The sequence below is a fragment of the Bombyx mandarina genome, chromosome 23 (genome assembly GCF_030267445.1).
Source record: "Bombyx mandarina strain Sakado chromosome 23, ASM3026744v2".
In the NCBI taxonomy this organism is placed as follows: Eukaryota; Metazoa; Arthropoda; class Insecta; order Lepidoptera; family Bombycidae; genus Bombyx; species Bombyx mandarina.
Window position 1 is genome coordinate 17981412 of NC_143229.1, and position 21466 is coordinate 18002877.

At 37.9% G+C, this 21466-nt stretch overlaps 1 protein-coding gene across 2 annotated transcripts in view; it reads right to left on the reverse strand.

Moving 5' to 3' along the window:
• The window catches only part of Syt7 (Synaptotagmin 7), a 224920-nt gene that overhangs the window by 190248 nt on the left and 13206 nt on the right, over positions 1 to 21466 (reverse strand). The window contains exons 2-3 of one of the 2 annotated variants that reach the window (XM_028175819.2): positions 2940 to 3182; positions 2704 to 2824 (exon numbers count right to left, since the gene is read on the reverse strand). In XM_028175819.2, coding sequence (XP_028031620.1) covers positions 2704 to 2824; position 2940 — 122 coding nt within the window. In that variant the 5' untranslated portion in view covers positions 2941 to 3182. The remainder of the gene's footprint in view (positions 1 to 2703; positions 2825 to 2939; positions 3183 to 21466) is intronic. The other variant, XM_089737281.1, reaches the window with a different exon arrangement.

Here is a 21466-nt window from a genome sequence, read left to right on the forward strand (position 1 = left end):
CCCCCGTCTGGGGAGTGTTTCATATCGGTCCCTCCCCGCGATGGTCTTCTCCTTTTGGGGAGCCCAGAACGGGTGAGCGCCAAACTAGTGCCGCGGCTCCTCCTCTGGTTTGTAGAGGTGGGGCCGCGGCATGGGGCCGGTGGCGGGCCCCACGGTTGCTGACTGTTGTCCCTGTTGTATATAGTAGTTTAGTTAGCTTTAGTTTAGTTGTAGTTAGTTGTAGTTAGATAGTAAGGAAAAAAAAAAAAAAAAAAAAAAATTAGCATTAGGAAGCAGAGGACAGCAGCCGGCGCCGGGGAGCGTCGTCCACGGGCATCACTCCTCCTGCATCATCAAGCCCGTCGTATTATATATATGTATGTATTTTTGTCGATGTAGTGTGCCGAAGCACGCTGCGAACAGCCCCCCCCCAATCCAGTCTTGCATCCATTTCACCCCTGCCCTATGTGGCAGGGAGCGTCTGCCCGGGTAGTGGGGTTTACCCCGAGGCCCGCTCCGTGCCCCCGTAAGGGAGTACGACGACCCCGAAAGAAGAAGAGTTAGTCTATTTCGGTAGGATGACTAGACAGTAATTTGAGACAGAAGGCATTTTGTTTGGAGCCACCATTGCGACTGCACTCATCTCTGAGATCACCGCGCTTCTAGGCTGCGATTATTTAATTGTGTTCTTATTTCGAGTCTAACCTACAACTGGCTGACCACGAGGACACAGATGATGATCCGGAAGAGCTCAACCCGACTTTTTTTTTATATAATGTAATTTTCCTAAGCATTTGACATCGGCATAAGTTTCCCCCAAATCCTGTCATAAGTGCCGGTCGTGGAATTTCCTCTCCCACTTAGAGCCTGCAACGACCTTTATGTGGTCTACCCTCCTTTGGATCAATATAAAATTAAAAGATCCGGATAAAAACAAAAATATCGGATGTACAGCTTCCCTCCATAGTTTTCCCGAGCGCTATGATATATCCTTCTTCAAACGAGGTTGGTGGAGAGTACTTAACGGTAGGCAGCGGCTTAGCTCTGCTCCTGGCATTGCTGAAGTCCATGGGCGACAGTGTATCATATACAATAAAAAACTTAAAAGTGATAATGGATAGGTCATCTAATGAGAAGCAGAACAGAAAAATTGTTAAATTATTAACTGAGTGGTGGAAGATTAAAAGGACGACATCCATTATAAACGTTTACAATAAAGAATTCACGATAAAGAATTAGCATCTTATTCTACTAACCTTTATCCCACTTTCACGTCCACACATGAACATGAAGATCCACGTCAAACCAAAATTTCAGACCACAAGATACTGATAGTTCTTTCGAAGTAAAAAAATTTAAATAAATATTACGAAATATTTTTATAAAAAAAATAAGAGGGTAGTTAACGCAATACGATCGACGGATAATATTGGACTTTTTGGCGGGAACGCGAGGAGTGAAGTTGTGTGATTTGTTTTATTTTGTCTATTTAGTGTTTCTTTGGGTTTAAATGTGTAATAACGGTGGTTTATTAACTGTTTAATATCTGTGAAAGTGCACAAATATGGGAAAATGAAACAAAGCCGCTGGACGTAACTTCTTGAGATTCTCCAAAAAGTCCACTGAAAAATCTTAGTAAATGACCACCATTTTACTGAGATTATATCATCCCATATCATCTCATTTCATTTCATTTAATTTCATCCCAGTTGATTAATGTCTCAAATTAATCATCTTCATTTCGTTTCCCTCCATAATATAATTTTTCATAAAAATATGAATATAAATTAAAATAAGACATGACTTAAAGGTTTCAGTTGCCAGGTCATAAAGTCCCTTAAAAAAAAACGGATAATATTTCGATAGTCCGCGACAAAGTAAATTGTTTAACATTTGAAAAGTCTGAAGTAATTTAGTAGCTATAAAAAAATCGAGATAAAATATAATAATAATATAACGAGGTAAAATAGTTACAATCTCATATCTAAGTCCAGCAAAAGGTGAAGAAAGTAATGTATCTCAAACTTTAATATACCGTACTGTGGGTGAAATAAAATAAATGTTCATTTTTCGTCCATTACTTTATAAGTTCAGAGATTTGAAAACGTCAACGAAAAAGTTTATAAAAGCACATCGCTTAAGCTTCACTCGACGATTTTTATTAAGCTTTTCATTTTACTAGAAGTTTCTAGTACATTTGCTGAGTTGAAAGAAATTGCATCTAACCCAAGAATTTTGTTGAATCATCTCACCGTGATACGACTTAGCCAGGTAAAGAGAAGTCTTATGATAGTGAGTATACTTTTAACTCATCTTTCCTAAAATTTTTACTACAGAGACTGGTGAACGAGCTCACAGCTCATCTGGCGTTATGCGGTTATCAGAGTTTTATTATTATATTAGTATTATACTGGTAGTAGGACGCCTTGTGAATCCGCACGGGTAGGTACCACCATCCTGCCTATTTCTACCGTGAAGCAGTAATGCGTTTCGGTTTGAAGGGTGGGGCAGTCGTTGTAACTATACTAAGACCTTAGAATTCTTAACTCAAGGCGGCATTAACGTTGTAGATGTCTATGGGCTCCAGTGACTATTTAGCGCCCGGTGGGCTGTGAGCTCGTCCACCCATGTATGCTATAAAAAAATATCGTTGGTTAAAATAAAAAAGGTATGCAAGAAAAAAATATATATATTATTCGTTAGATAATATTCAAAAATACTCACAGTGATTGCGATAGGTACTTCGAGAGTCCAAGTTTCGATATCTTACTTCCTTTGATACCCTCGTTCACGATATTGGACACCGTTAGGAAATTCTTCGTCATCGTTGAGTCTTGCGATGCCACTGGTCACAAAGGACAGAGCGATTTAAAAAAAAAACCCTTTGCCTCTTTTAACAGAAAACAAAAAAAAACCGTTGACGTTAAAATGAACTGTCAACGTCAAATAACGAAACTTACTTTTCGTATTCCGAACGCAACATCGATTTTATTCAATATTCAATACGTATTCATTTAAATTTTGACGCAACAATTAACACGCTTAGAAATTTAATCAACAAATTAAAAACATTTCAAAAATTATGTATGCATAACTTTTATTTATTGCTTCTTTGTTTCTCTCTTTCTCTCTCTCTTTGTTTTATCACAGACACTGATTTCGATGTATATAATATTTTTAATTTACGTAAAGATTCCGGTGACCTGAAAAATAAATTATGCTTATTTTATATTTTAACCTCGTAAATAATTAATTAAATCTGTATGTACTTTCGTAATTTTCGTTTTAAAATTTTATATTATTTTTAATTTAATTCGGCGATAGATTTTTTCTTCCTAACCCTATTTTTTAAAAATCATCTGAACAATAGAGTTGTTATTATCAGCTATAACGTGGTTGGAACAGCCTTAGGCTACCAGCAAATAGGTAGATAAAAAAAATGAAAGTATATTGTATTAATTGATGCTTTTCATTATTGTATTGCATGGGTTGGTGGACGAGTCCCACCTGATGTTAAGTGGCTACCGGAGTCCATAGACATCTACAACGTAAACGCCGCCACCCACCTTGAGATATTAGTTCTAAGGTTTCAGTATAGTTATGTGCGAATATCAGCAGCTTTGAAAGAACGTTAATAATTGTATTTGAATCTTCTTTGAAGTCTTGTGAACTGAGAATATCTATATATATAAAAACGTAGCATCATACGTTTGATCTGTCCACAGTTTGTCAGCGAAATGTTTTATATTATTCCCTTAGAGTTTCTTCAGGTTTAAATATTAATTGTATTAATGGTTGATCATCTGTGAAAGTTTGTTTACTGTTTCTACAGGCTTAAATATATTGTAACAACGGTGGCTTATTGACTGTTTAGCATCTGTGAAAGGACACGTACATAGGAAAATAAAACAGAGCCGCTAGACGTGGCTTCTCGGGACCTCTCCAAAAAGTCCACTGAAAAAGTAGTCCTAAAAATAACCTCCATTTGAGCTGAGAGGAGACAAGGACGAAATTTCGTCCCGCAACGAACGAAGCTTAATCTAGAACCTAGTACAGACTTCAGTTCCTTCAAGGGCAAACAAAATAAAATTTAACGTTATTTTAAATCTGTACCTTTAAGAGAGAAAATAAATAAATATTATTAAAAGTCGGTGCAACGTCACTATTTAGTTAATTAAAAATAGTTAAAGTCAATTGTTTTCTTGATGTTAAACATGTCAACAACTGCTTAAGACGGTATTCCAGAGATTAATTAATGACTAAGCTACCCCGACTTTTTGGCGGGAACGCGAGGAGTGAAGTTGTGTGATTTGTTTTATTTTGTCTATTTAGTGTTTCTTCAGGTTTAAATGTGTAATAACGGTGGTTTATTAACTGTTTAATATCTGTGAAAGTGCACAAATGTGGGAAAATGAAACAAAGCCGCTGGACGCAACTTCTCGGGATCCTCCAAAAAGACCACTGAAAAAATCTTAGTAAATGACCACCATTTTACTAAGATTATATTTCATCGCATATCATCTCATTTCATTTAATTTCATCCCAGTTGATTAATGTCATTTTATCATTTTTCATAAAAATAAGAATATAAATTAAAATAAGACATGACTTAAAGGTCTTAGTTACCAGGTCATAAAATCACTTAAAAAAAAACTAAGCTACCCCCACTTTCAACTATAAATACGAGTGACTACTTATTGTCGCACTTCTAATGGTATTTCTAGTGATAAATGGCAAACGTCGTCAAACCCTTCAAACTAGATGGTGGAATTGGTTCGCTAAAGAACGCCGAAGAGCTGGTTAGCCCACTGACTTTCGGTAGTTGATTAATTCGCAAAGCAGGTCATCGTTTGGAGGCGCTCGGGTAGCTGTCAGAGGATATCCCACCTGAGCAGCCGAACGGAGCGGAGCTCTCTGCTGTTATCGTTGTACACTTGAAATGTAATAAATGGAATTCATTGGAAAAGTGAGTCTTAATTACTGTCACTATGGAAGGCAATGATAATTATGAAGAAAATAGCGTCAGCAACACTGACATTATCGTTTTAAAAACACCATGGAACCAGCCTATCCGTCATATATTATTATTATTATTTCGCTCCATTTTTGGAACGAAATTCCTTACGGCAGGCTTGGAGGAGATAGGGATTTTGCTGCGCGACCGAACTGAAAAAAATGTGATAGTAAAACCGTAAGAAAAAGTCCGTGGAATAAAACCGTTAAATGAGACGTGCGCAGGCGTGACAGTCGTATACGCAAGCGAGTAGTGTATAATACCTTTCTCTTTCTCCTTCTTTCTTTTCGTTCTCTCATCCCTTCTCTCTCTATTTTGTAATTATTTCTATTTTTATGTAATTTTATGTTGCCAAACAAAAATAAATAGACATATTTTGTTATTTTAATTGATAATTTGAATTAGGTTTTTTTTTATTTTACGTAATAATATTATTTCCTAAAATACTGAATTTCCTAAATACTTTCCTGTACTTAAATAAAAACTAATCAGCAAAATTTAAGAGAAAAATCAACAAAACATACAATTGAGCACGATTTTTTTTTTTGCAAATTGTGTCGATTCTACATTGGCCGAAGGAACTTCGTTCCTACCTGGTGTCCCCCGACACCACATCTTTTTTATGGGATTTTATGACCTGGTAACTAAGACCGTCATGGACCGTCACTGAGGTCCTGTCTTATTTTAATTTATATAGATTTTTTGATAAAACAGAATATACAAAAGATTATAATAGCTGTATGGTCTGATATATTCGTCTTTCCAGTTGGAAAAATGGAGGTACTAATGTAAATTACGTCTACGTCACAATAAAACCGAAGTAAAGTACTATATTTTTGTCTCGTTCACACGCAACACTTGCTTTACGAATTGTACCGTAAAATCCTTAGTTGGCAAAACGCGTGAGACACAAAATTTGTATCTATGTTCCTATCCGACGACAATTTGTAAATCATGACACGTGTTTGTGTAAATATGCTCTCATTATGGCGACTCGTTAGGGGAGAGCCGGAGTATTCGCTGTTCAGTGACTTAAGACATGAGAGGCAGCGATTTGAGTTTTCCTAACTAACGCACAAGTCCGGCCTCGCGTGGAGTACTGCTCCCATCTCTGGGCCGGGGCTCCCAAATACCAGCTTCTTCCATTTGACTCCATACAGAGGGCCGTTCGGATTGTCGATAATCCCATTCTCACGGATCGTTTGGAACCTCTGGGTCTACTTCGGTTCCCTCTGTATTTTGTACCGTATGTTTCATGAGGAGTGCTCTGAGGAATTTTTCGAGATGATACCGGCATCTCGTTTTAACCATCGCACCGCCCGCCACCGGAATAGAGTTCATCCATACTACCTGGAGCCACTGCGGTCATCCACAGTGCGTTTCCAGAGGTCTTTTTTGCCACGTACCATCCGGCTATGGAATGAGCTCCCCTCCACGGTCCAAGGACATGGCATAGCGCTCGGGAAACACCGTGAAGGGAAGCTCATTCCATAACCGGATGGTACGTGGCAAAAAAGACCTATGGAAATCCACTGTGGATGAACGCAGTAGGTCCAAGTATTATGGGTGAACTTAACTCCGGTGGCGGGTGGTGCGATGGTAAAAAAGGAATAATTCCTCAGAGCACTCCCCTAAGCAGTAATGCGTTTCGGCATGAAGGGTGTAACGGTACTGTAAAAACAGGAACTTAGAACTCATGTCTCAAGGTGGGTGGCAGTATTTATGTTGTTTACGTCTATGGCAGCGGTCGGGGAACTTTTTAATTATTATTTATATATTATTTAATTATATTACCCCATGGCGAAGAACAAAAAAAAACGAAATCTCTTCTTTTTAGCATCTTTCATATTATAGCCCCCATGATAATTTTGAAAAGAAAACAATAACTAAAAATTTAACGATACTAAAGAAGTTTCACTTCAATATATACTTTTTACTCACAAAAGTTTCATTTTTACCCCGCAAAATTTCATTTTACCTCATTTGGGGTAATTTACCCCGGTTCCCCGACCGCTCGTCTATGGGTTCCGGTAACTACTTAACACCAGATGGTCTGAGAGCTCATCCACTCATACTAATAAATTTACCAAAAAGCTTAAGAAAATGCTTACTTTTTTCTATAAAAACGCTATTTCTCATAACTTGTACCGAGCCGGTTCTGAGTTGACGCAATGACGAAATTTTGCTCAACACCGAATCACATATTTAAACGAGATTGCGTCGCAGCCTATGAGTAGGCGGTAAATTAAATTTTCAGATCTCAAGCAATCTTAATATGGGCATTATTATCATTATTAAAATTATTAATCATTATTAATAGGTGAAGCAAAAACTTTGTATCCCTTTTTAAGAAAAATGCGCGGACGGAGGAGTATATTAATAAAATTTCCCACACTTATAGAGAATATAGAGGAGTGCAGAATGCTAGTCTTTTTATAATTATTATGCATAAAAAATACATTAAATCAATAAAGAAATATTACACACACTACCATGTATTTGACACAACACATGGGGTTTTTTTTACTGGGGGTAGGACGTCTTGTGAGTCCTTCAAACCGAAATGCATTACTGCTTCACGGCAGAAATAGGCAGGGTCACCACCCACCATGGGTTAGTACCATCGCACTAGCCCATGCAGACTCACAATGCGTCCTACCAAAGTAATTACAAATTATAATTTTGCAGGTTTGATTCTTATTACACGACGTTATTCCTTCACCGTGAAAATAAATTTAATGACTTCTAGTAGTAAAATAAAAACATATCTATCTATTTATTATTCACGCTAACACAAAAAAAAACACGAATTAGTTCAGCAACTATTTACAATCACTTAGAAAACACTTGCAGGCAAGCGGACGTTGATGAATAAAAATTACTTCCTCAGGCGAACGATGTATTTTACGCCTGTCTTCGGGGGATATTAAGGAGAAATTATTTCATTTTATATTTACTGTCATGCCTATTTCTGTTGCCAAGCTATTAAAATGTAAATAATAGATTAAAACCATTTTTTTATTATCTATTTATGTAGACCTCACACGATTTTTGAAAGTGATTTTTTGCATGTGATAAAGGAGTTGTTTACGAAGAAAAAGTACAAGTAACAAAAGTTTGTTGTCCGTTTTCTCAAAATTAACAAATTGTATCATATCCCCTTCATCCACTCATGTCTTCAATCGTTCTAGACAGAGAAAGCGACGCTCTTTCCATTTCAACGACGTGTCTTTATTCATTAGTAACCCACAGACACAGTCCACTGAGTTTCTCGCCGGATATTCTCAGTGGGTCGCGTTTCCGATCTGATGGTAGATTCTGCGTAGCATCGCTCTTGCTAGGGCCAGTGTTAGCAACACCTCCGCTTTGAGCCCCGAGAGTTCACCACAGAGCAACGCTGAAATAGCCTCTCAAGGCTATCAGCATAGGTAGAAAAAAAAACTTTAATCCCTGCAGTAGCACGGCCGTTTTCAAACTCGTATATCAACCAATCTAAACCGACCCCTCTAATCCAAGTTATCCAACCCGAGTATTCAGTATTCATGCGTAAAAAAGTTAATATCCTCAAAACTCAATCAAAAAGACACGCCCTGTAGCCTTACGTTGGTCTCCGCAATCTATTTACGACCGCGATGTTCGTTTTTGACATCCAAGACAGGTCAGGTAAAAATTGTTGGTATATTTATATTTTTTAGCGCAGAGAAAATTCACGTTCGTCCTATTGACTTGGGTGTAGCGATATATCAAACCGAACGTGTTTGGCAAGAGCCGAAATCGCGCTAACAATATTCCCGATGCAAAGAACAACACATATTTTTAGAATCTAATATGGGTCATTGGTTTTTTTTGTTCACAATTGCTGTAGGCTTTTCTTTTTCTCCAATATCTTATTTAAAAAAAATATTAGGTCCGCTTTCTAAGCATTTTATGAGTGGGTCGTCTAATGGAAGAAGAAATAGGGAGAACAGTGGTAGAACTACCCATATGACTTCTTAAGCGTCTTAGCACTAGCGATTATGAAAATTTGTAAAACTATATTATATACTAGTGGACCCGCAGTAGTCGAAATTCGACTATAATAATTAATTTAAATTGAAATATGCTTCTATAATCACAGATTTCGCCAAGAATACACTATAGACAAACAATACTTAAGTTTAAATTATTAGCCTATTCTCAATTTGACCACAGACTATTTGCAATAACAAAAGTTTGACAATAAACAAAAGTATATTATATTTGAGTGTGTGTTAAATACATGGCTGTGTGTGCAATGTATATTTGTTGATTTAATTTATTATTAGTGCATAATTTTTTTTAAATATTAGTATTCTGCACTTCTCTGTATTCTCTATTCTTACTTCTATATCGTTCCCTCACTACTGAGGATCGCGACCACATGCGATGTACTTCCAATGCACCCGATCATGGGTGGCATGGACTGCATGGTACAAACTACCACCGAGTGCTTCTCTTGCTAGATCCGACCATCTGGCTGGTGTTCTGCCCACGGCGCGCTTGCCTTCTATTCGACCCGTAATTATGAGCTTCTCTAATTCATGTCTGGAAGACCGCATGATGTGTCCGAAGAAGCTCATAACACGTTCCCGGCAGATAGAAGAGAGCCTTTTTCGGATGTCTAGCTGCCTTAGAATGGACTCGTTTGTTCGCATGGCAGTCCACGGTATTCGCAGCATCCTCCGCCACACCCACATTTCAAAGGCATCGATCTTTTTGATATCCCGGCTTTTTATGTATTCTCTATAAGTGTGGGAAATTCTATATTCCTCCGTCCGCGCAATTTTCGTAAAATGGGGTACAAAGTTTTTGCTTCACGTATTAATATATAGATTAGTTTTAATTTGATTACACGACTTTACATTATTGTCAAAGTTTCTCGGTAATGTTTGGTATTTAATGGTACAATTGGCGGTAAGGCGTATTATTAGCATGGGCAAATACCACCACCCTGACTATTTCTGCCCTTCTGAAGGGTTAAATTATACAGTTTAACTAAGACATATTTTTTTTATCTCAGGGTTGATGTTAACATTGTGGTTATGATATCTATGGGCTCCGATCTTAATGCAAAAGTCCTGAACTTCATTGACCATATAAAGAAGCACCTATATTATTATTCAGGAGAACTAAATCCTTTAAATTTAATTCAAGAGCAACAAATTTATCTAATGCTCTTTTCTACAGACGAGGATACTTATACAAACTTATTCTTCAACAACAAAAAAAGGTTGCAAGAGTAATGGAGCAACGAGCTACGCAGCTTTCAATAAAGCTAAAAGCTTCCAACTTTCAGCGGAATGAACTTACTTTACAATGCGAGTTAACGGTAACATAGTTGTTGGATTTTTATTTGTGCATTAGACTAGAGCTTTTATTTTGATGTGTACAAACAGCTTTGTGCTTCCGACCTCAAACCTGCGATGTCTTGCAGCTGTCATTTTATATAATATTTCTGAGCCAAGTTATACAATATAAATAACTGGGTCACGGCGATGTGCTCGCCCTGGGATACCGCATAGTGTGATACATCATCCGGTTACTATTTCGCCAGACTTTTCTACAGCAGACAACACGTCCAGTTTTGGGTTTTCTCTCGCGGACCCTAAGCCGGCATATAGTATGTACCCAAAACAATTACTTAGCTCGGTAGACAGCGGCTTTTCGGTAGGCAACGGCTTGGCTCTGCCCCTGGCATTGCTGAAGTTCATGGGCGACGGTAACCACTCACCATCAGGTGGGCCGTATGCTCGTCTGTCTACACGGGCTTAAAAAGTTGACCAGGCTCTGGCGAAATTGTGATCCCAACCCGACAGAATACAATTGAGGCGGGCTGTAAGGTCCTTATTCTGTATGCCATCAACGTTTCCATGTCCGTTATATGTTAGTAATCTTAAGCAAATTGAATGTAATGTAGTAATATTTCATATATATTCAAAATGTCAAACTCTAAATCTATCCAAAGTTCGGTGCCAGAAGTGAAAAAAAATTTCAACACGAGCCTTTTCCTAACCAAAATCATTCATATAGAAAATAATTTTCTCGCTTCGAATCTAGAGCTTGGTTCTTTAGGGGCGCTAAGAACATTTTGCGATCCGGCAAACCGCAGCGATCACGTTTTCGACTGAAAGAAAAATGTACGTGGCGGGTAACTGCGTGCGAGAAACTAATGTAGCAAACCTAATTTACTTGGTCTGCTATTTGAAGGCTTTGATCGAACGAAACGGTCAGTTTTTTTTCTTTTATTGCCCTTGTAAGCAGACGAGCATACGGCCCACCTGATGGTGAGTGATTACCGTCGCCCATGGACTTCAGCAATGCCAGGGGCAGAGCCAAGCCGCTGCCTACCGCTTAATACTCTCCACAAGCCTCGTTTGAAGAAGGACATGTCATAGCGCTCGGGAAACATCGTGGAGGGGAGCTCATTCCATAGCTGGATGGTACGTGGCAAAATTCGCATGTCAATTAATAACTGCTTTTAACTTATGTAATAACTCATTTTCACTATGCTTAGCAAATAAATGATTTCTTTCTTTCTATAACAACTCCCCACCGCTTGCCTACGTAGAATTTTCAGGTTTTTCGGTCACGTTGCGAGGAAAAAGGGTGCCAATCTCGAAAGACTACTCGTCACTGGCAAAATGGAAGGAAAGAGGCCTAGGGGGCGTAGTCCCATGCGCTGGTCCGATCAGATTAAGTCGACTTTGGACTCCAGCATCAATGTCGCTATCCACTGCGCGGAGGACAGGAGTGAATGGAGGAACATAGTCCCAACAAAAGTGCTCCGTAAAGGTCACAACCCTCAGCACTGAGGAAAACGACGCACGGAGGACCTATAGCAACGTAATGCCTAGGTTATTTCGGCTGCGGAGTAGTCATACCCTCCGACACCCCGCCTTAGGCAAGTGTGACTTTTACATATGCATGTCTACATGTTTTTACTGGTGGTAGGACGTCTTGCGATTCCGCACGGGTAGGTACCACTACCCTGCCTATTTCTGCCGCGAAGCAGTAATGCGTTTCGGTTCGAAGGGCGGGGCAGCCGTTGTAACTATACTGAGACCTTAGAACTCATATCTCGAGGTGGGTGGCGGCATTTACGTTGTAGATTTCTCTGGGCTCCGGTATTCATTTAACAAAAGGGGTGGTGAGCTCGTTCACCCATTTGTGCAATAAAAAATAAAAAAAACGAGCAATGATTACACTTTCTTTACCTATTAAAGCTCAACATCAAATCGTATTTTTTATTATATTATTATTAGCAAGCTCGAAAAGCCAAAAATACTCTCAAGTACTCGATAAAAACAAATAATTTACTGTAACAGAAGACATAACAGTGAAAGCTCTCGCCGTAATGGATTCACTTATTGACTCCCCCGATTCTCGACGGGTTGCCAGACGATGAAGTGAAAGCGCCTATAATTAAAGAAGCTCGAAGCTAAATACCTTTAGTTAATGAGGGGTTTTTGTTTATGAAGCTTTTTTAGATCATGTGCGTAAAAGTCACCGCAGTCAACCGTGCTATGTCGCAGCCACTGGACTTGTTTGATCTGTCTCTATTTTGTGCGTATCTAGTTTCCCACTCTTCATCTGCACTACTGTTTCACGGTAAAGTAGGGAGGTGATGGTACATACACAAATTTTGTGTATCTGATATAGAGAGCCCATAGAGTGTCTAGTATGCCCACGCATACGTAAGGAATTGGAAAGCACCGGCAGGGTTCTTGATGGCAAGAGAGTAGTGATGGATTTACGCCTAGGCCCGTGAGGTCCGGAACTAGGGCGGCATGATTTGAGGATCAGCAAAATTTTTGAAACGCCCAGAATTTCATAGATTAAAAAAGATAACGAAGGAAAAAGACAAAGATGTGTTTAGATTAATATTTATTTTAAAAAAATATTAAAATGGATTAGTATTAATAATATTTATTATTTAATTATCTGTATTATTGGTTAGTTATAAAATAATAATATCTAAGAAGGTATAACAGTATAAGTATTTATATTATTTAGATGTGGCAGTATATTCTATCCACAGTTTTCATAATTTTAAGACAAGATGCCCACCTGATATTAACTGACATTAAGCCAGTAATATAAGCTACGTGAGACTGTCGGGCATGCGAGACTGTCATTACAGCCTAAGCTCCGATGTTACTGGCAAGGCACAATACTAGATTATTACATAAAAAAAAACAGACTTCTTCTCCACGGAACTGTATATCAATCAACTCGTATAAAAATAATATTTAGAATATAATATTCTATAGAATTGCTTTTCATATCGAATATTACAATAAAAAAACGCCAAGCTAAAAACTCCCGAAAAATCGGGAAAATTTAACAAGTTTCCTCACTCCGCGACGAACCGAACCTCGGTTTTTCCCTGGTATTTGAATAATTTTATCAGTGTTAATAATGTAGGAAGGAAGCGGTTCCTTTACTCTGAAATGATTTGACGATTTAAATGTTACGAGAGTACTGAATTGTACTATGAATTTAAATCAAGATCTGTTTGACGTTTTCCTTATTTTTTGGGCAAACACAAAAGGCTGACTGGCAGAGATGGCTTTCAGTGATAAGTCCCCCCATTGTACTTCAGTTTCAAGTTAAATCTTTCTCATTCACTTTTTCTGTGTATTGTCGTCATTTTCATGGGCCTGAGTGCAATAAAGCCTTTTGACGTTATAACGTGTTATAAATCGATGAAGACCGGCTGCACGCAGGAAAAAGTGTCACGTTCCGCCTGAGTCTGACGCACGATCGGCTCAAGGATTGGCTTGTGACACATTTATCTCTCTTCTTGCGTGACGTCAGAGCTAACTATTCGAATAGTTCTGCTATTGGCGTTAGCACGTAAAACTATCGTCCGTGAACCGAATAAACAGACAAGCATTTTTTTATTATAAAATATTTTTAAGAGCGAAGGTGTAACGTCATGGTGGGTGTTTCTCAATCAAGAGGTTCGATATTTTAACACAAAAACGTAGGACACGTTTTTTCCTAAAACGTATAGGTATATTCTAGCCACATAAACAAATCAATAAGTTCACAACTCTATAGCGATTTCATGGTTACCGTCTCAGATTTTTCTATATTCATACGTTTTTTTTATTGCTTAGATCGGTGAACGAGCTCACGGCCCATCTGGTGTTAAGTAGTTACCGGAGCCCATAGACGTATACAACGGAAAGGTCTACCCCCATCTATAGACATGAGTTGTGAGGGTCAGGTCTAAGTATTGTCTCCTCGTACAAACCTGTTTTTCTCTGGAATACACTCCCTCTTGAGGTTATTTTTCCTTACCTATGCTGATAGCCTTAAGAGGCTATAAAAGCGTTACCCTAGCTGTGAGTGAGTGGGTGAGCTCTCGGGGCTCAAACCTAGAGGTGTTGCTAAAACTGGCCCTAGCAAAAGCAGTGCTTCGCAGGATCTACCATCGGATCGGAAACGCGACCCACTGAGAAGATCTGGCGAGAAACTCAGCGGACTGTAAAGAATTCCGGTACCGGGAATTGAACCCGAACCTCCTGGGTGAGAGGCAGGTATCCTACTCTTGAGGTAAGAACAATCTCAAATCATCTGACTCTCAAATTAGAAGTTCGTAAATGGTTTTTTTTTTTGTAAATTGGCAGTCGTCTCAAAATTAATATCCAAGTATATAATTGATATTCAATATTTAATAAATTTATGCATTTTTTTTTTGCAATTTTGCAGACTCTCAGCTCGCTCAATGTTAAGTGGTTACCGGGCTCATAGAGATCACAGCGTGCATGGTGCCGCCCCATAGAGTCTTTAGGCCTTTATCTCAAGTGTATAGCATTTTACTACACGATATTATTCCTTAGATTTGGTAAGTGATTCGTGAATATCAGTTAAGTGCTTAACTAACCTGGGCGTCAGCTCGTCCATCTAACTTAGCAATGAACCCATTACGCCTTAATGTATACTTTAATACGCGAAGCAAAAACTTTATACCCCATTTTACGAAAATTGCGCGGACGGAGGAGTATGAAATTTCCCAAACTTATAGAGAACTAGTGATCCGCTCCGGCTCCGCTCGGGTCTTTAACAAAAATTTCAACGACGTTGTTTTATTTTTTTAAATAAAAGAACACTTATTGCGGCATAACTATAATAGCTAGACATATGCTGTCGCAACACTTTTTGTAAATAATAATGGGTTCTACAAAGTCGTAGTACATTATTTTATTCTATCATCAATAGTTTTCGTAGGGCACGCGATGTAAAGAATATTTTAGGTATTATTTTTGCACCTTGGGTTACATTATTGGAGTTTTAGTAAGGATCGCTAATTTTTTTCAAAAAAGATTATAGCCTATGTCACTCGGGAATAGTGTAGCTTCCAAACAGTGAAAGAATTTTTCAAATCGGTTCAGTAGTTTCGGAGCCTATTCAATACAAACAAACAAATCTTTCCTCTTTATAATATTAGTCTAGATATAGAGTAGGAGTGCAGAAAACAATTTTTTTTTAATTATGCTTAAAAGATACATTCAATCAGTAAAGAAAACATTACACACACTACCATCTATTTGACACACACACGCATGCAAACTAATTGTTTATTTTCAAAATTTCCTTATTGCTTAGAGTCTGTGGTCGAATTGAGAATAGAGTAATATTGTTTGTCTTTAATAACAATTGTCTAAAATGTAGTCTTGACGAAATCTGTGACTATAGAAGTATATACCGTACAATGGGGTAAATAGGGACAAAATCGACCTTCAGATTGAATTTTAAAATAGTTCCAATTAAATAGTCACTGCTCAACCAAAGAAATAAGTTAAGTCTTGAACGTACCTAGGTGATAAAAACCGTTACATTATTTTAATTATTCATTTTAAAGAAATAATCGGTAAAATAATGGCCGTCCCAATTTACCCAGCGTCCGGGGTAAATTGACACGGTTAAGGGTTAAATTGGGATATTTGTAAGGGTTGTCAACTCGCAGTACTGCGATATATAGGTAGGTGCCATATAATTATTTATATGGACCGAAATGATGAATACAATCCATAATTTAAGCACAATACACAACATAGTGTAAATTAAGCTGGTTTCTATTCCGAAGCGATGTGACGTGAATGGTAATCAACAATACAATGATCAAAAAAAGTACGTGCATGTTATATTTTAGAAAATTATTATTTAATTTCCTTAAAAATCACAACTCTGAACCAAAATCATAAAATAGAATAAAAAATAGAAAACAAAAGGACTGGAAATGCATTAATACAATTTTATTTAATCAACATTTTCAAAATGATCTTTGAGCAAGAGTAAGATATCAGGTGAATAAGATAAAAAAACAGCTTTATCTGATTACTGCCAATAATAACAAAAATAAAAGAAATTCTTTCTAAGCTAAATAACTAAACTCAATTAATTCACTCACTCATAATTGGATATCTCGGATTTTTAATTAATGTTACATTTAAAATCTGCGGCCTGTTTTTATTTGTGTGTGTTCGTTGTGAATGTTAACAAAATCATGATTCGACGCGTGAATAGATTCTGAAATAACAAAAGTTTTGATTCGATTGAGTTCTTTTAACTTTTAATTTTTTTTATTGCTATAAAGAACATACGACCGTGCAGATATTACAAGGTAAATGTCGCGAAAAAAAGTAATTATATATATACTTTTCTTTTACCTATAATACTTACATAAACTAACTGATAAACACATTAACCTTCTTTACATCACGCAATTAAGTGATAGTATAGGCTAAAAAATCTATTATAAGATATCAGTGACAACCCTAACAAGCCATCCCTATTTTGTCTTTTGGCGTTCCAATTTTGTGTTTTCTCGTCCCTAATTTTTCCAGTCTCGTTTCAAATTACCCTACATACGTCCCAATTTTCCCCAAAAAGAAAGGAAAAAATATACATTTTTTATTTTGTCGAAATATTGTATTTAAAATAAGAATATTGCAACTTACCGTTTGTTGTGGTATTTCCAGGTGTATTAAAAACTTATATAAACTGTGATCTTATTGAAAAAACAACGATAATACTACTTTTTTTAAAAGTTCTTTAAGCTGTTTTAAAACGCACTTTTCAACCACTATTTTAAATTTAATTTGACGAATTTTTGGGACCAACTTAACTCATATTTAGTACTTCCATAGTTAACTTGGTTTTTCTTCTATACATTGATAAATATTAACATAAACAAAATTAGGTAGATTCCGTGTTACAGGTACTTTGAGAATCTTCCGCAGGTTTGTCCCAATTTACCCCAGGATCCCAATTTACCCCATGTCATGGTAGTAATAGTCTTTGACAATAGAACCATAATAATGTTCAAACTTATAACTGTACTGATTGTGATTCGTTTTGTTAATCAATAACTAAACAAAACAAATAATAAAGGATTATCTAAACCCAGTCGCACTTTTCTGTGGCATTTAAATTACTAACACTGCCGAAATTGCTTATGATATCATGATATCATCATATGATATTTTTTGTGGGCGGGCAATATTGATTGATTATATTATCGTTATAAAGTGAGATTAGCCTAAATTACTACTCACTAACTAGTCAGGTCATAAGTATTGTCACACAGTAAAAACTTTTCTTTTAGAATGCTGGCCACAAAAAAGTTTATTGAATTCGAATTTCGAATTTTTCATGAAAATAAAAATGTATACTTTTAGAATTTTACTCATTTTTAAATATGGAGTGGACGCTTAAAGAAGACCGTGTTGCAGTTATTGCGTTGCATCGTTGCGGTTACGCGCCAATTAAAATTTTTAACATACTGAAAAATTTGAATATAACCAAAAGATTCGTTTATCGTACCATCAAACGATACAATGAAGACTCTAGTGTAGATGACAGGTCAAGAAGTGGTCGCCCTTGGTCTGTTAGGACTCCAGCAGTGATAAAAGCTGTGAAAGCGCGAATTCAAAGAAATCCCAAACGTAAGCAGAAACTGTTGGCCCTTCAGATGGGCTTAAGCAGAACCACGGTGAAAAGGGTGTTAAATGAAGACTTAGAGCTTCGGGCATATCGAAGAAAACCAGGACATCGTTTGAATGCTCGTCTAATGGACCTGAGACTGAAGAGATGCCGCGCTTTGTTGAAGCGGTACGCGGGAAAAAAATATCGAGAAATTCTTTTTTCGGATGAAAAATTTTTTACCGTAGAAGAGAGCTACAACAAACAAAATGATAAGGTGTACGCACACAGTAGTGAAGAAGCGAGCAACCGTATTCCGCGTGTCCAACGAGGTCATTTTCCATCCTCGCTCATGGTATGGTTCAGAGTTTCTTATTGGGGCTTAACAGAGGTACATTTTTGTGAGAAAGGTGTAAAAACGAATGCAGTTGTGTATCAAAATACAGTCCTGACGAACCTTGTAGAACCTGTTTCTCATACCATGTTCAATAACAGGCACTGGGTATTCCAACAAGATTCGGCGCCAGCTCATAGAGCGAAGAGCACACAAGACTGGCTGGCGGCGCGTGAAATCATTCATTTTAGTATATGAATGGTTACATAATGAATAAACTTGTTTCAATTATTTTACATTAAACATGTGACAGAATTTATGACCTGACTAGGTATTTGCCGTTTCCTGACAGACAGAAAAATTGTTTTTTTTTAATATTTTTGCAAATTTTTTTTATTGCTTAGATTTGTGGACGAGCTCACAGCCCACCTGGTTGTTAAGTGGTTACTGGAGCCCATAGACATCTACAACGTAAATGCGTTACCCACCCTGAGATATAAGTTCTAAGGTCTCATGTTTAGTTACAACGGCTGCCCCACCCTTTAAACCGAAACGCACTACTGCTTCACGGCAGAAACAGGCAGGGCGGTGGTACCTACCCGTGCGGACTCACAGGAGGTCCTACCACCAGTAAAGATCTCTTCCACTTCCTACACTAGCGCCGTTTCGGTGAGTCTTCCAACACCAACTTTCTGTTTACAGGTAGACCCTTTTTAATTTATCCCTATACAAAAGGGTGCTCCTTATCTCTAGCCTCCATATAAATATTATTACAAAAAAAAAACGTTACATCGAGCAATTATAAAGTTTTAGTTATTTTATTAAACAAAACGTGCGGCTTACGTTAATGCGAATCGTAACGAACAGAAAAAGTTCTATCTCACTCTTCCACATAGCAAAGCTCGTAAGCGCCTGAAGGACACGATATATCCCCTATTGCGTAACCGATCCCGAACTCCATGGCGCATCAATCTATATGTAGGTCACGCGAAATCCCATTGAATTTTCATACGAATAACTCGTACATTTGTTCATGTCAATCGACTTTATTTTTTCCATTTATTACCTAACCATCGACGAGTTTTTTGCTATTCCATATTTAGAAGCACAAACAAAAGAGAGAATGTATTTCATTCGTTCTGCTTGCACCGCGTTCTTCAGTGCTGAGGGTCGTGACCTTTACGAAGCATTTTTTTTCAGACTAAGTTCCACCGTTCTTTCCTGTTCTCGGCGCAGTGAATAGCGACATTGATGCAGAACTCTTAAATTGTCTTTTTTTTTTTTGAAGTTATACTTCTTTAGGCGCGTTATGAAAAATTGATGAGAGTGAAATTTTACGATGCGCGCGCACCGTGACACAAAATTAACAGAATGAAGTTGCCCACTAAATCGCTCATCACAATACGACCGACGTAACTTGGCGAGTCTGAATATAGCCGCAGGTGAACTTTCCGAACCGTACCGAGAATTACCGAATTTATACGATGTCAAGGGATGTCCAATATGCGTGTTTGAGGATGTTGTTTAATCGATTTTTTTTTCAAATTGATTAAAATTTAAATAAAAAAAAAGAAATAAATTTAATAAAAATAAAGTATAACTTCTTACACGCGTACATAAGTACACGCACCCTTTTTTTATTGCTTATATGGGTGGACAAGCGCACAGCCCACCTGATGTTAAGTGGTTACTGGAGCCCATAGATATCTACAACGTAAATGCCGCCACCCACCTTGAGATATGAGTTCTAAGGTTTCAGTATAGTTACAACGGCTAAGGTCCAGACCAGGGCATATGACTGCGCTCCCTTGGCCTCTTTCCCTCCACTTTGCCGATGACGAGTAGTTTTTCGAGATTGTCCCCTACTACATTACATTAAAAGTCAATCTTGAGACACCGGTAATTATGGTCGAATTTCCGATTAGCAAATTAATTATCGACCGTGTTTTTACTTTTTTTATTGCTTACATGTTGGGACGAGCCCACAGCCCACCTGGTGTTAAGTGGTTACTGGAGCCCATAGACATCTACAACGTAAATGCCGCCACTTTTAGGCAGCGGCTTGGCTCTGCCCCTGGCATTGCTGACGTCCATGAGCGACGGTGACCGCTTACCATCAGGTGGGCCGTATGCTCGTCTGCCTACAAAGGCAATAAAAAAAAAAAAAAAAAAAAAAAAAAACCAACTTTGAGATATGAGTTCTAAGGTCTCAGTATAGTTACGACGGCTGCCCCACCCTTCAAACCGAAACGCCTTACTGCTTCTTGGCAGAAATGGGCGGGATAGTAGTATATACCCGTGCGAACTCACAAGAGGTCCTACCACCAGTAATTACGCAAATTACAATTTTGCGGGTTTGATTTTTATTACACGATGTTATGCCTTCACCGTGGAAGTCAATCGTGAACATTTGTTAAGTACGTATTTCATTATAAAAATTGGTATCCGCCGGCGGGATTCGAACACCGGTACATGGCAAGTTACGAATGCACCGGACGTTTTATCCTTTAGGCCACGACGACTTAAACAATATGTTTATTATGTCGGAGTGACGACAATATTATCGCGATGGTAGCGACTCTTTAAGGGGCTTGATACAGGAGCCCGGGCGACGAAGTAATGTACTCCATATTGTTACGCCGGTAAGAGTAACGCCATCTATCGTCGAATAGTCGAACGAATATCGAAGGATCTAGTAGCACATAGAACGCTCTAGAAGCACAACACCATCTATTGTCAGGTAGCATAAACTACTACTAGAGATGTGTGGAACATTCGCGATAATTCTAGGGATGAGGTATCGACTATAAAATCGTTGCAGGGTTGGCACGAAGTCAGTCGATCATCGGAACTACTCGAAGCGAAACAGCGAACGGATCACCTGAAGCGAAGCGGAAGAAGCGAATTGAAAATTTTAAAGTGTTTGTGAAGTATTCTAATTGTTGAATACAGTTTTTTAGTTGTACTTTGGTAGATTTTTTTATTTATCCCGAATCCCAGCGCGTAACAATAGTTAGTTTTACAATATATCGTGACACACAGCACAGTCCGTAGGTCAACAACGGTCGACTCAACAATAGCGCGTCGCACAGTCTGCGCGCCGCTGTCATTACATTTCACCCCACGCAGACTCTGTATACGATAATAATTTTTATTGTACTTGTTAACATGATTTTGATAACTATCTT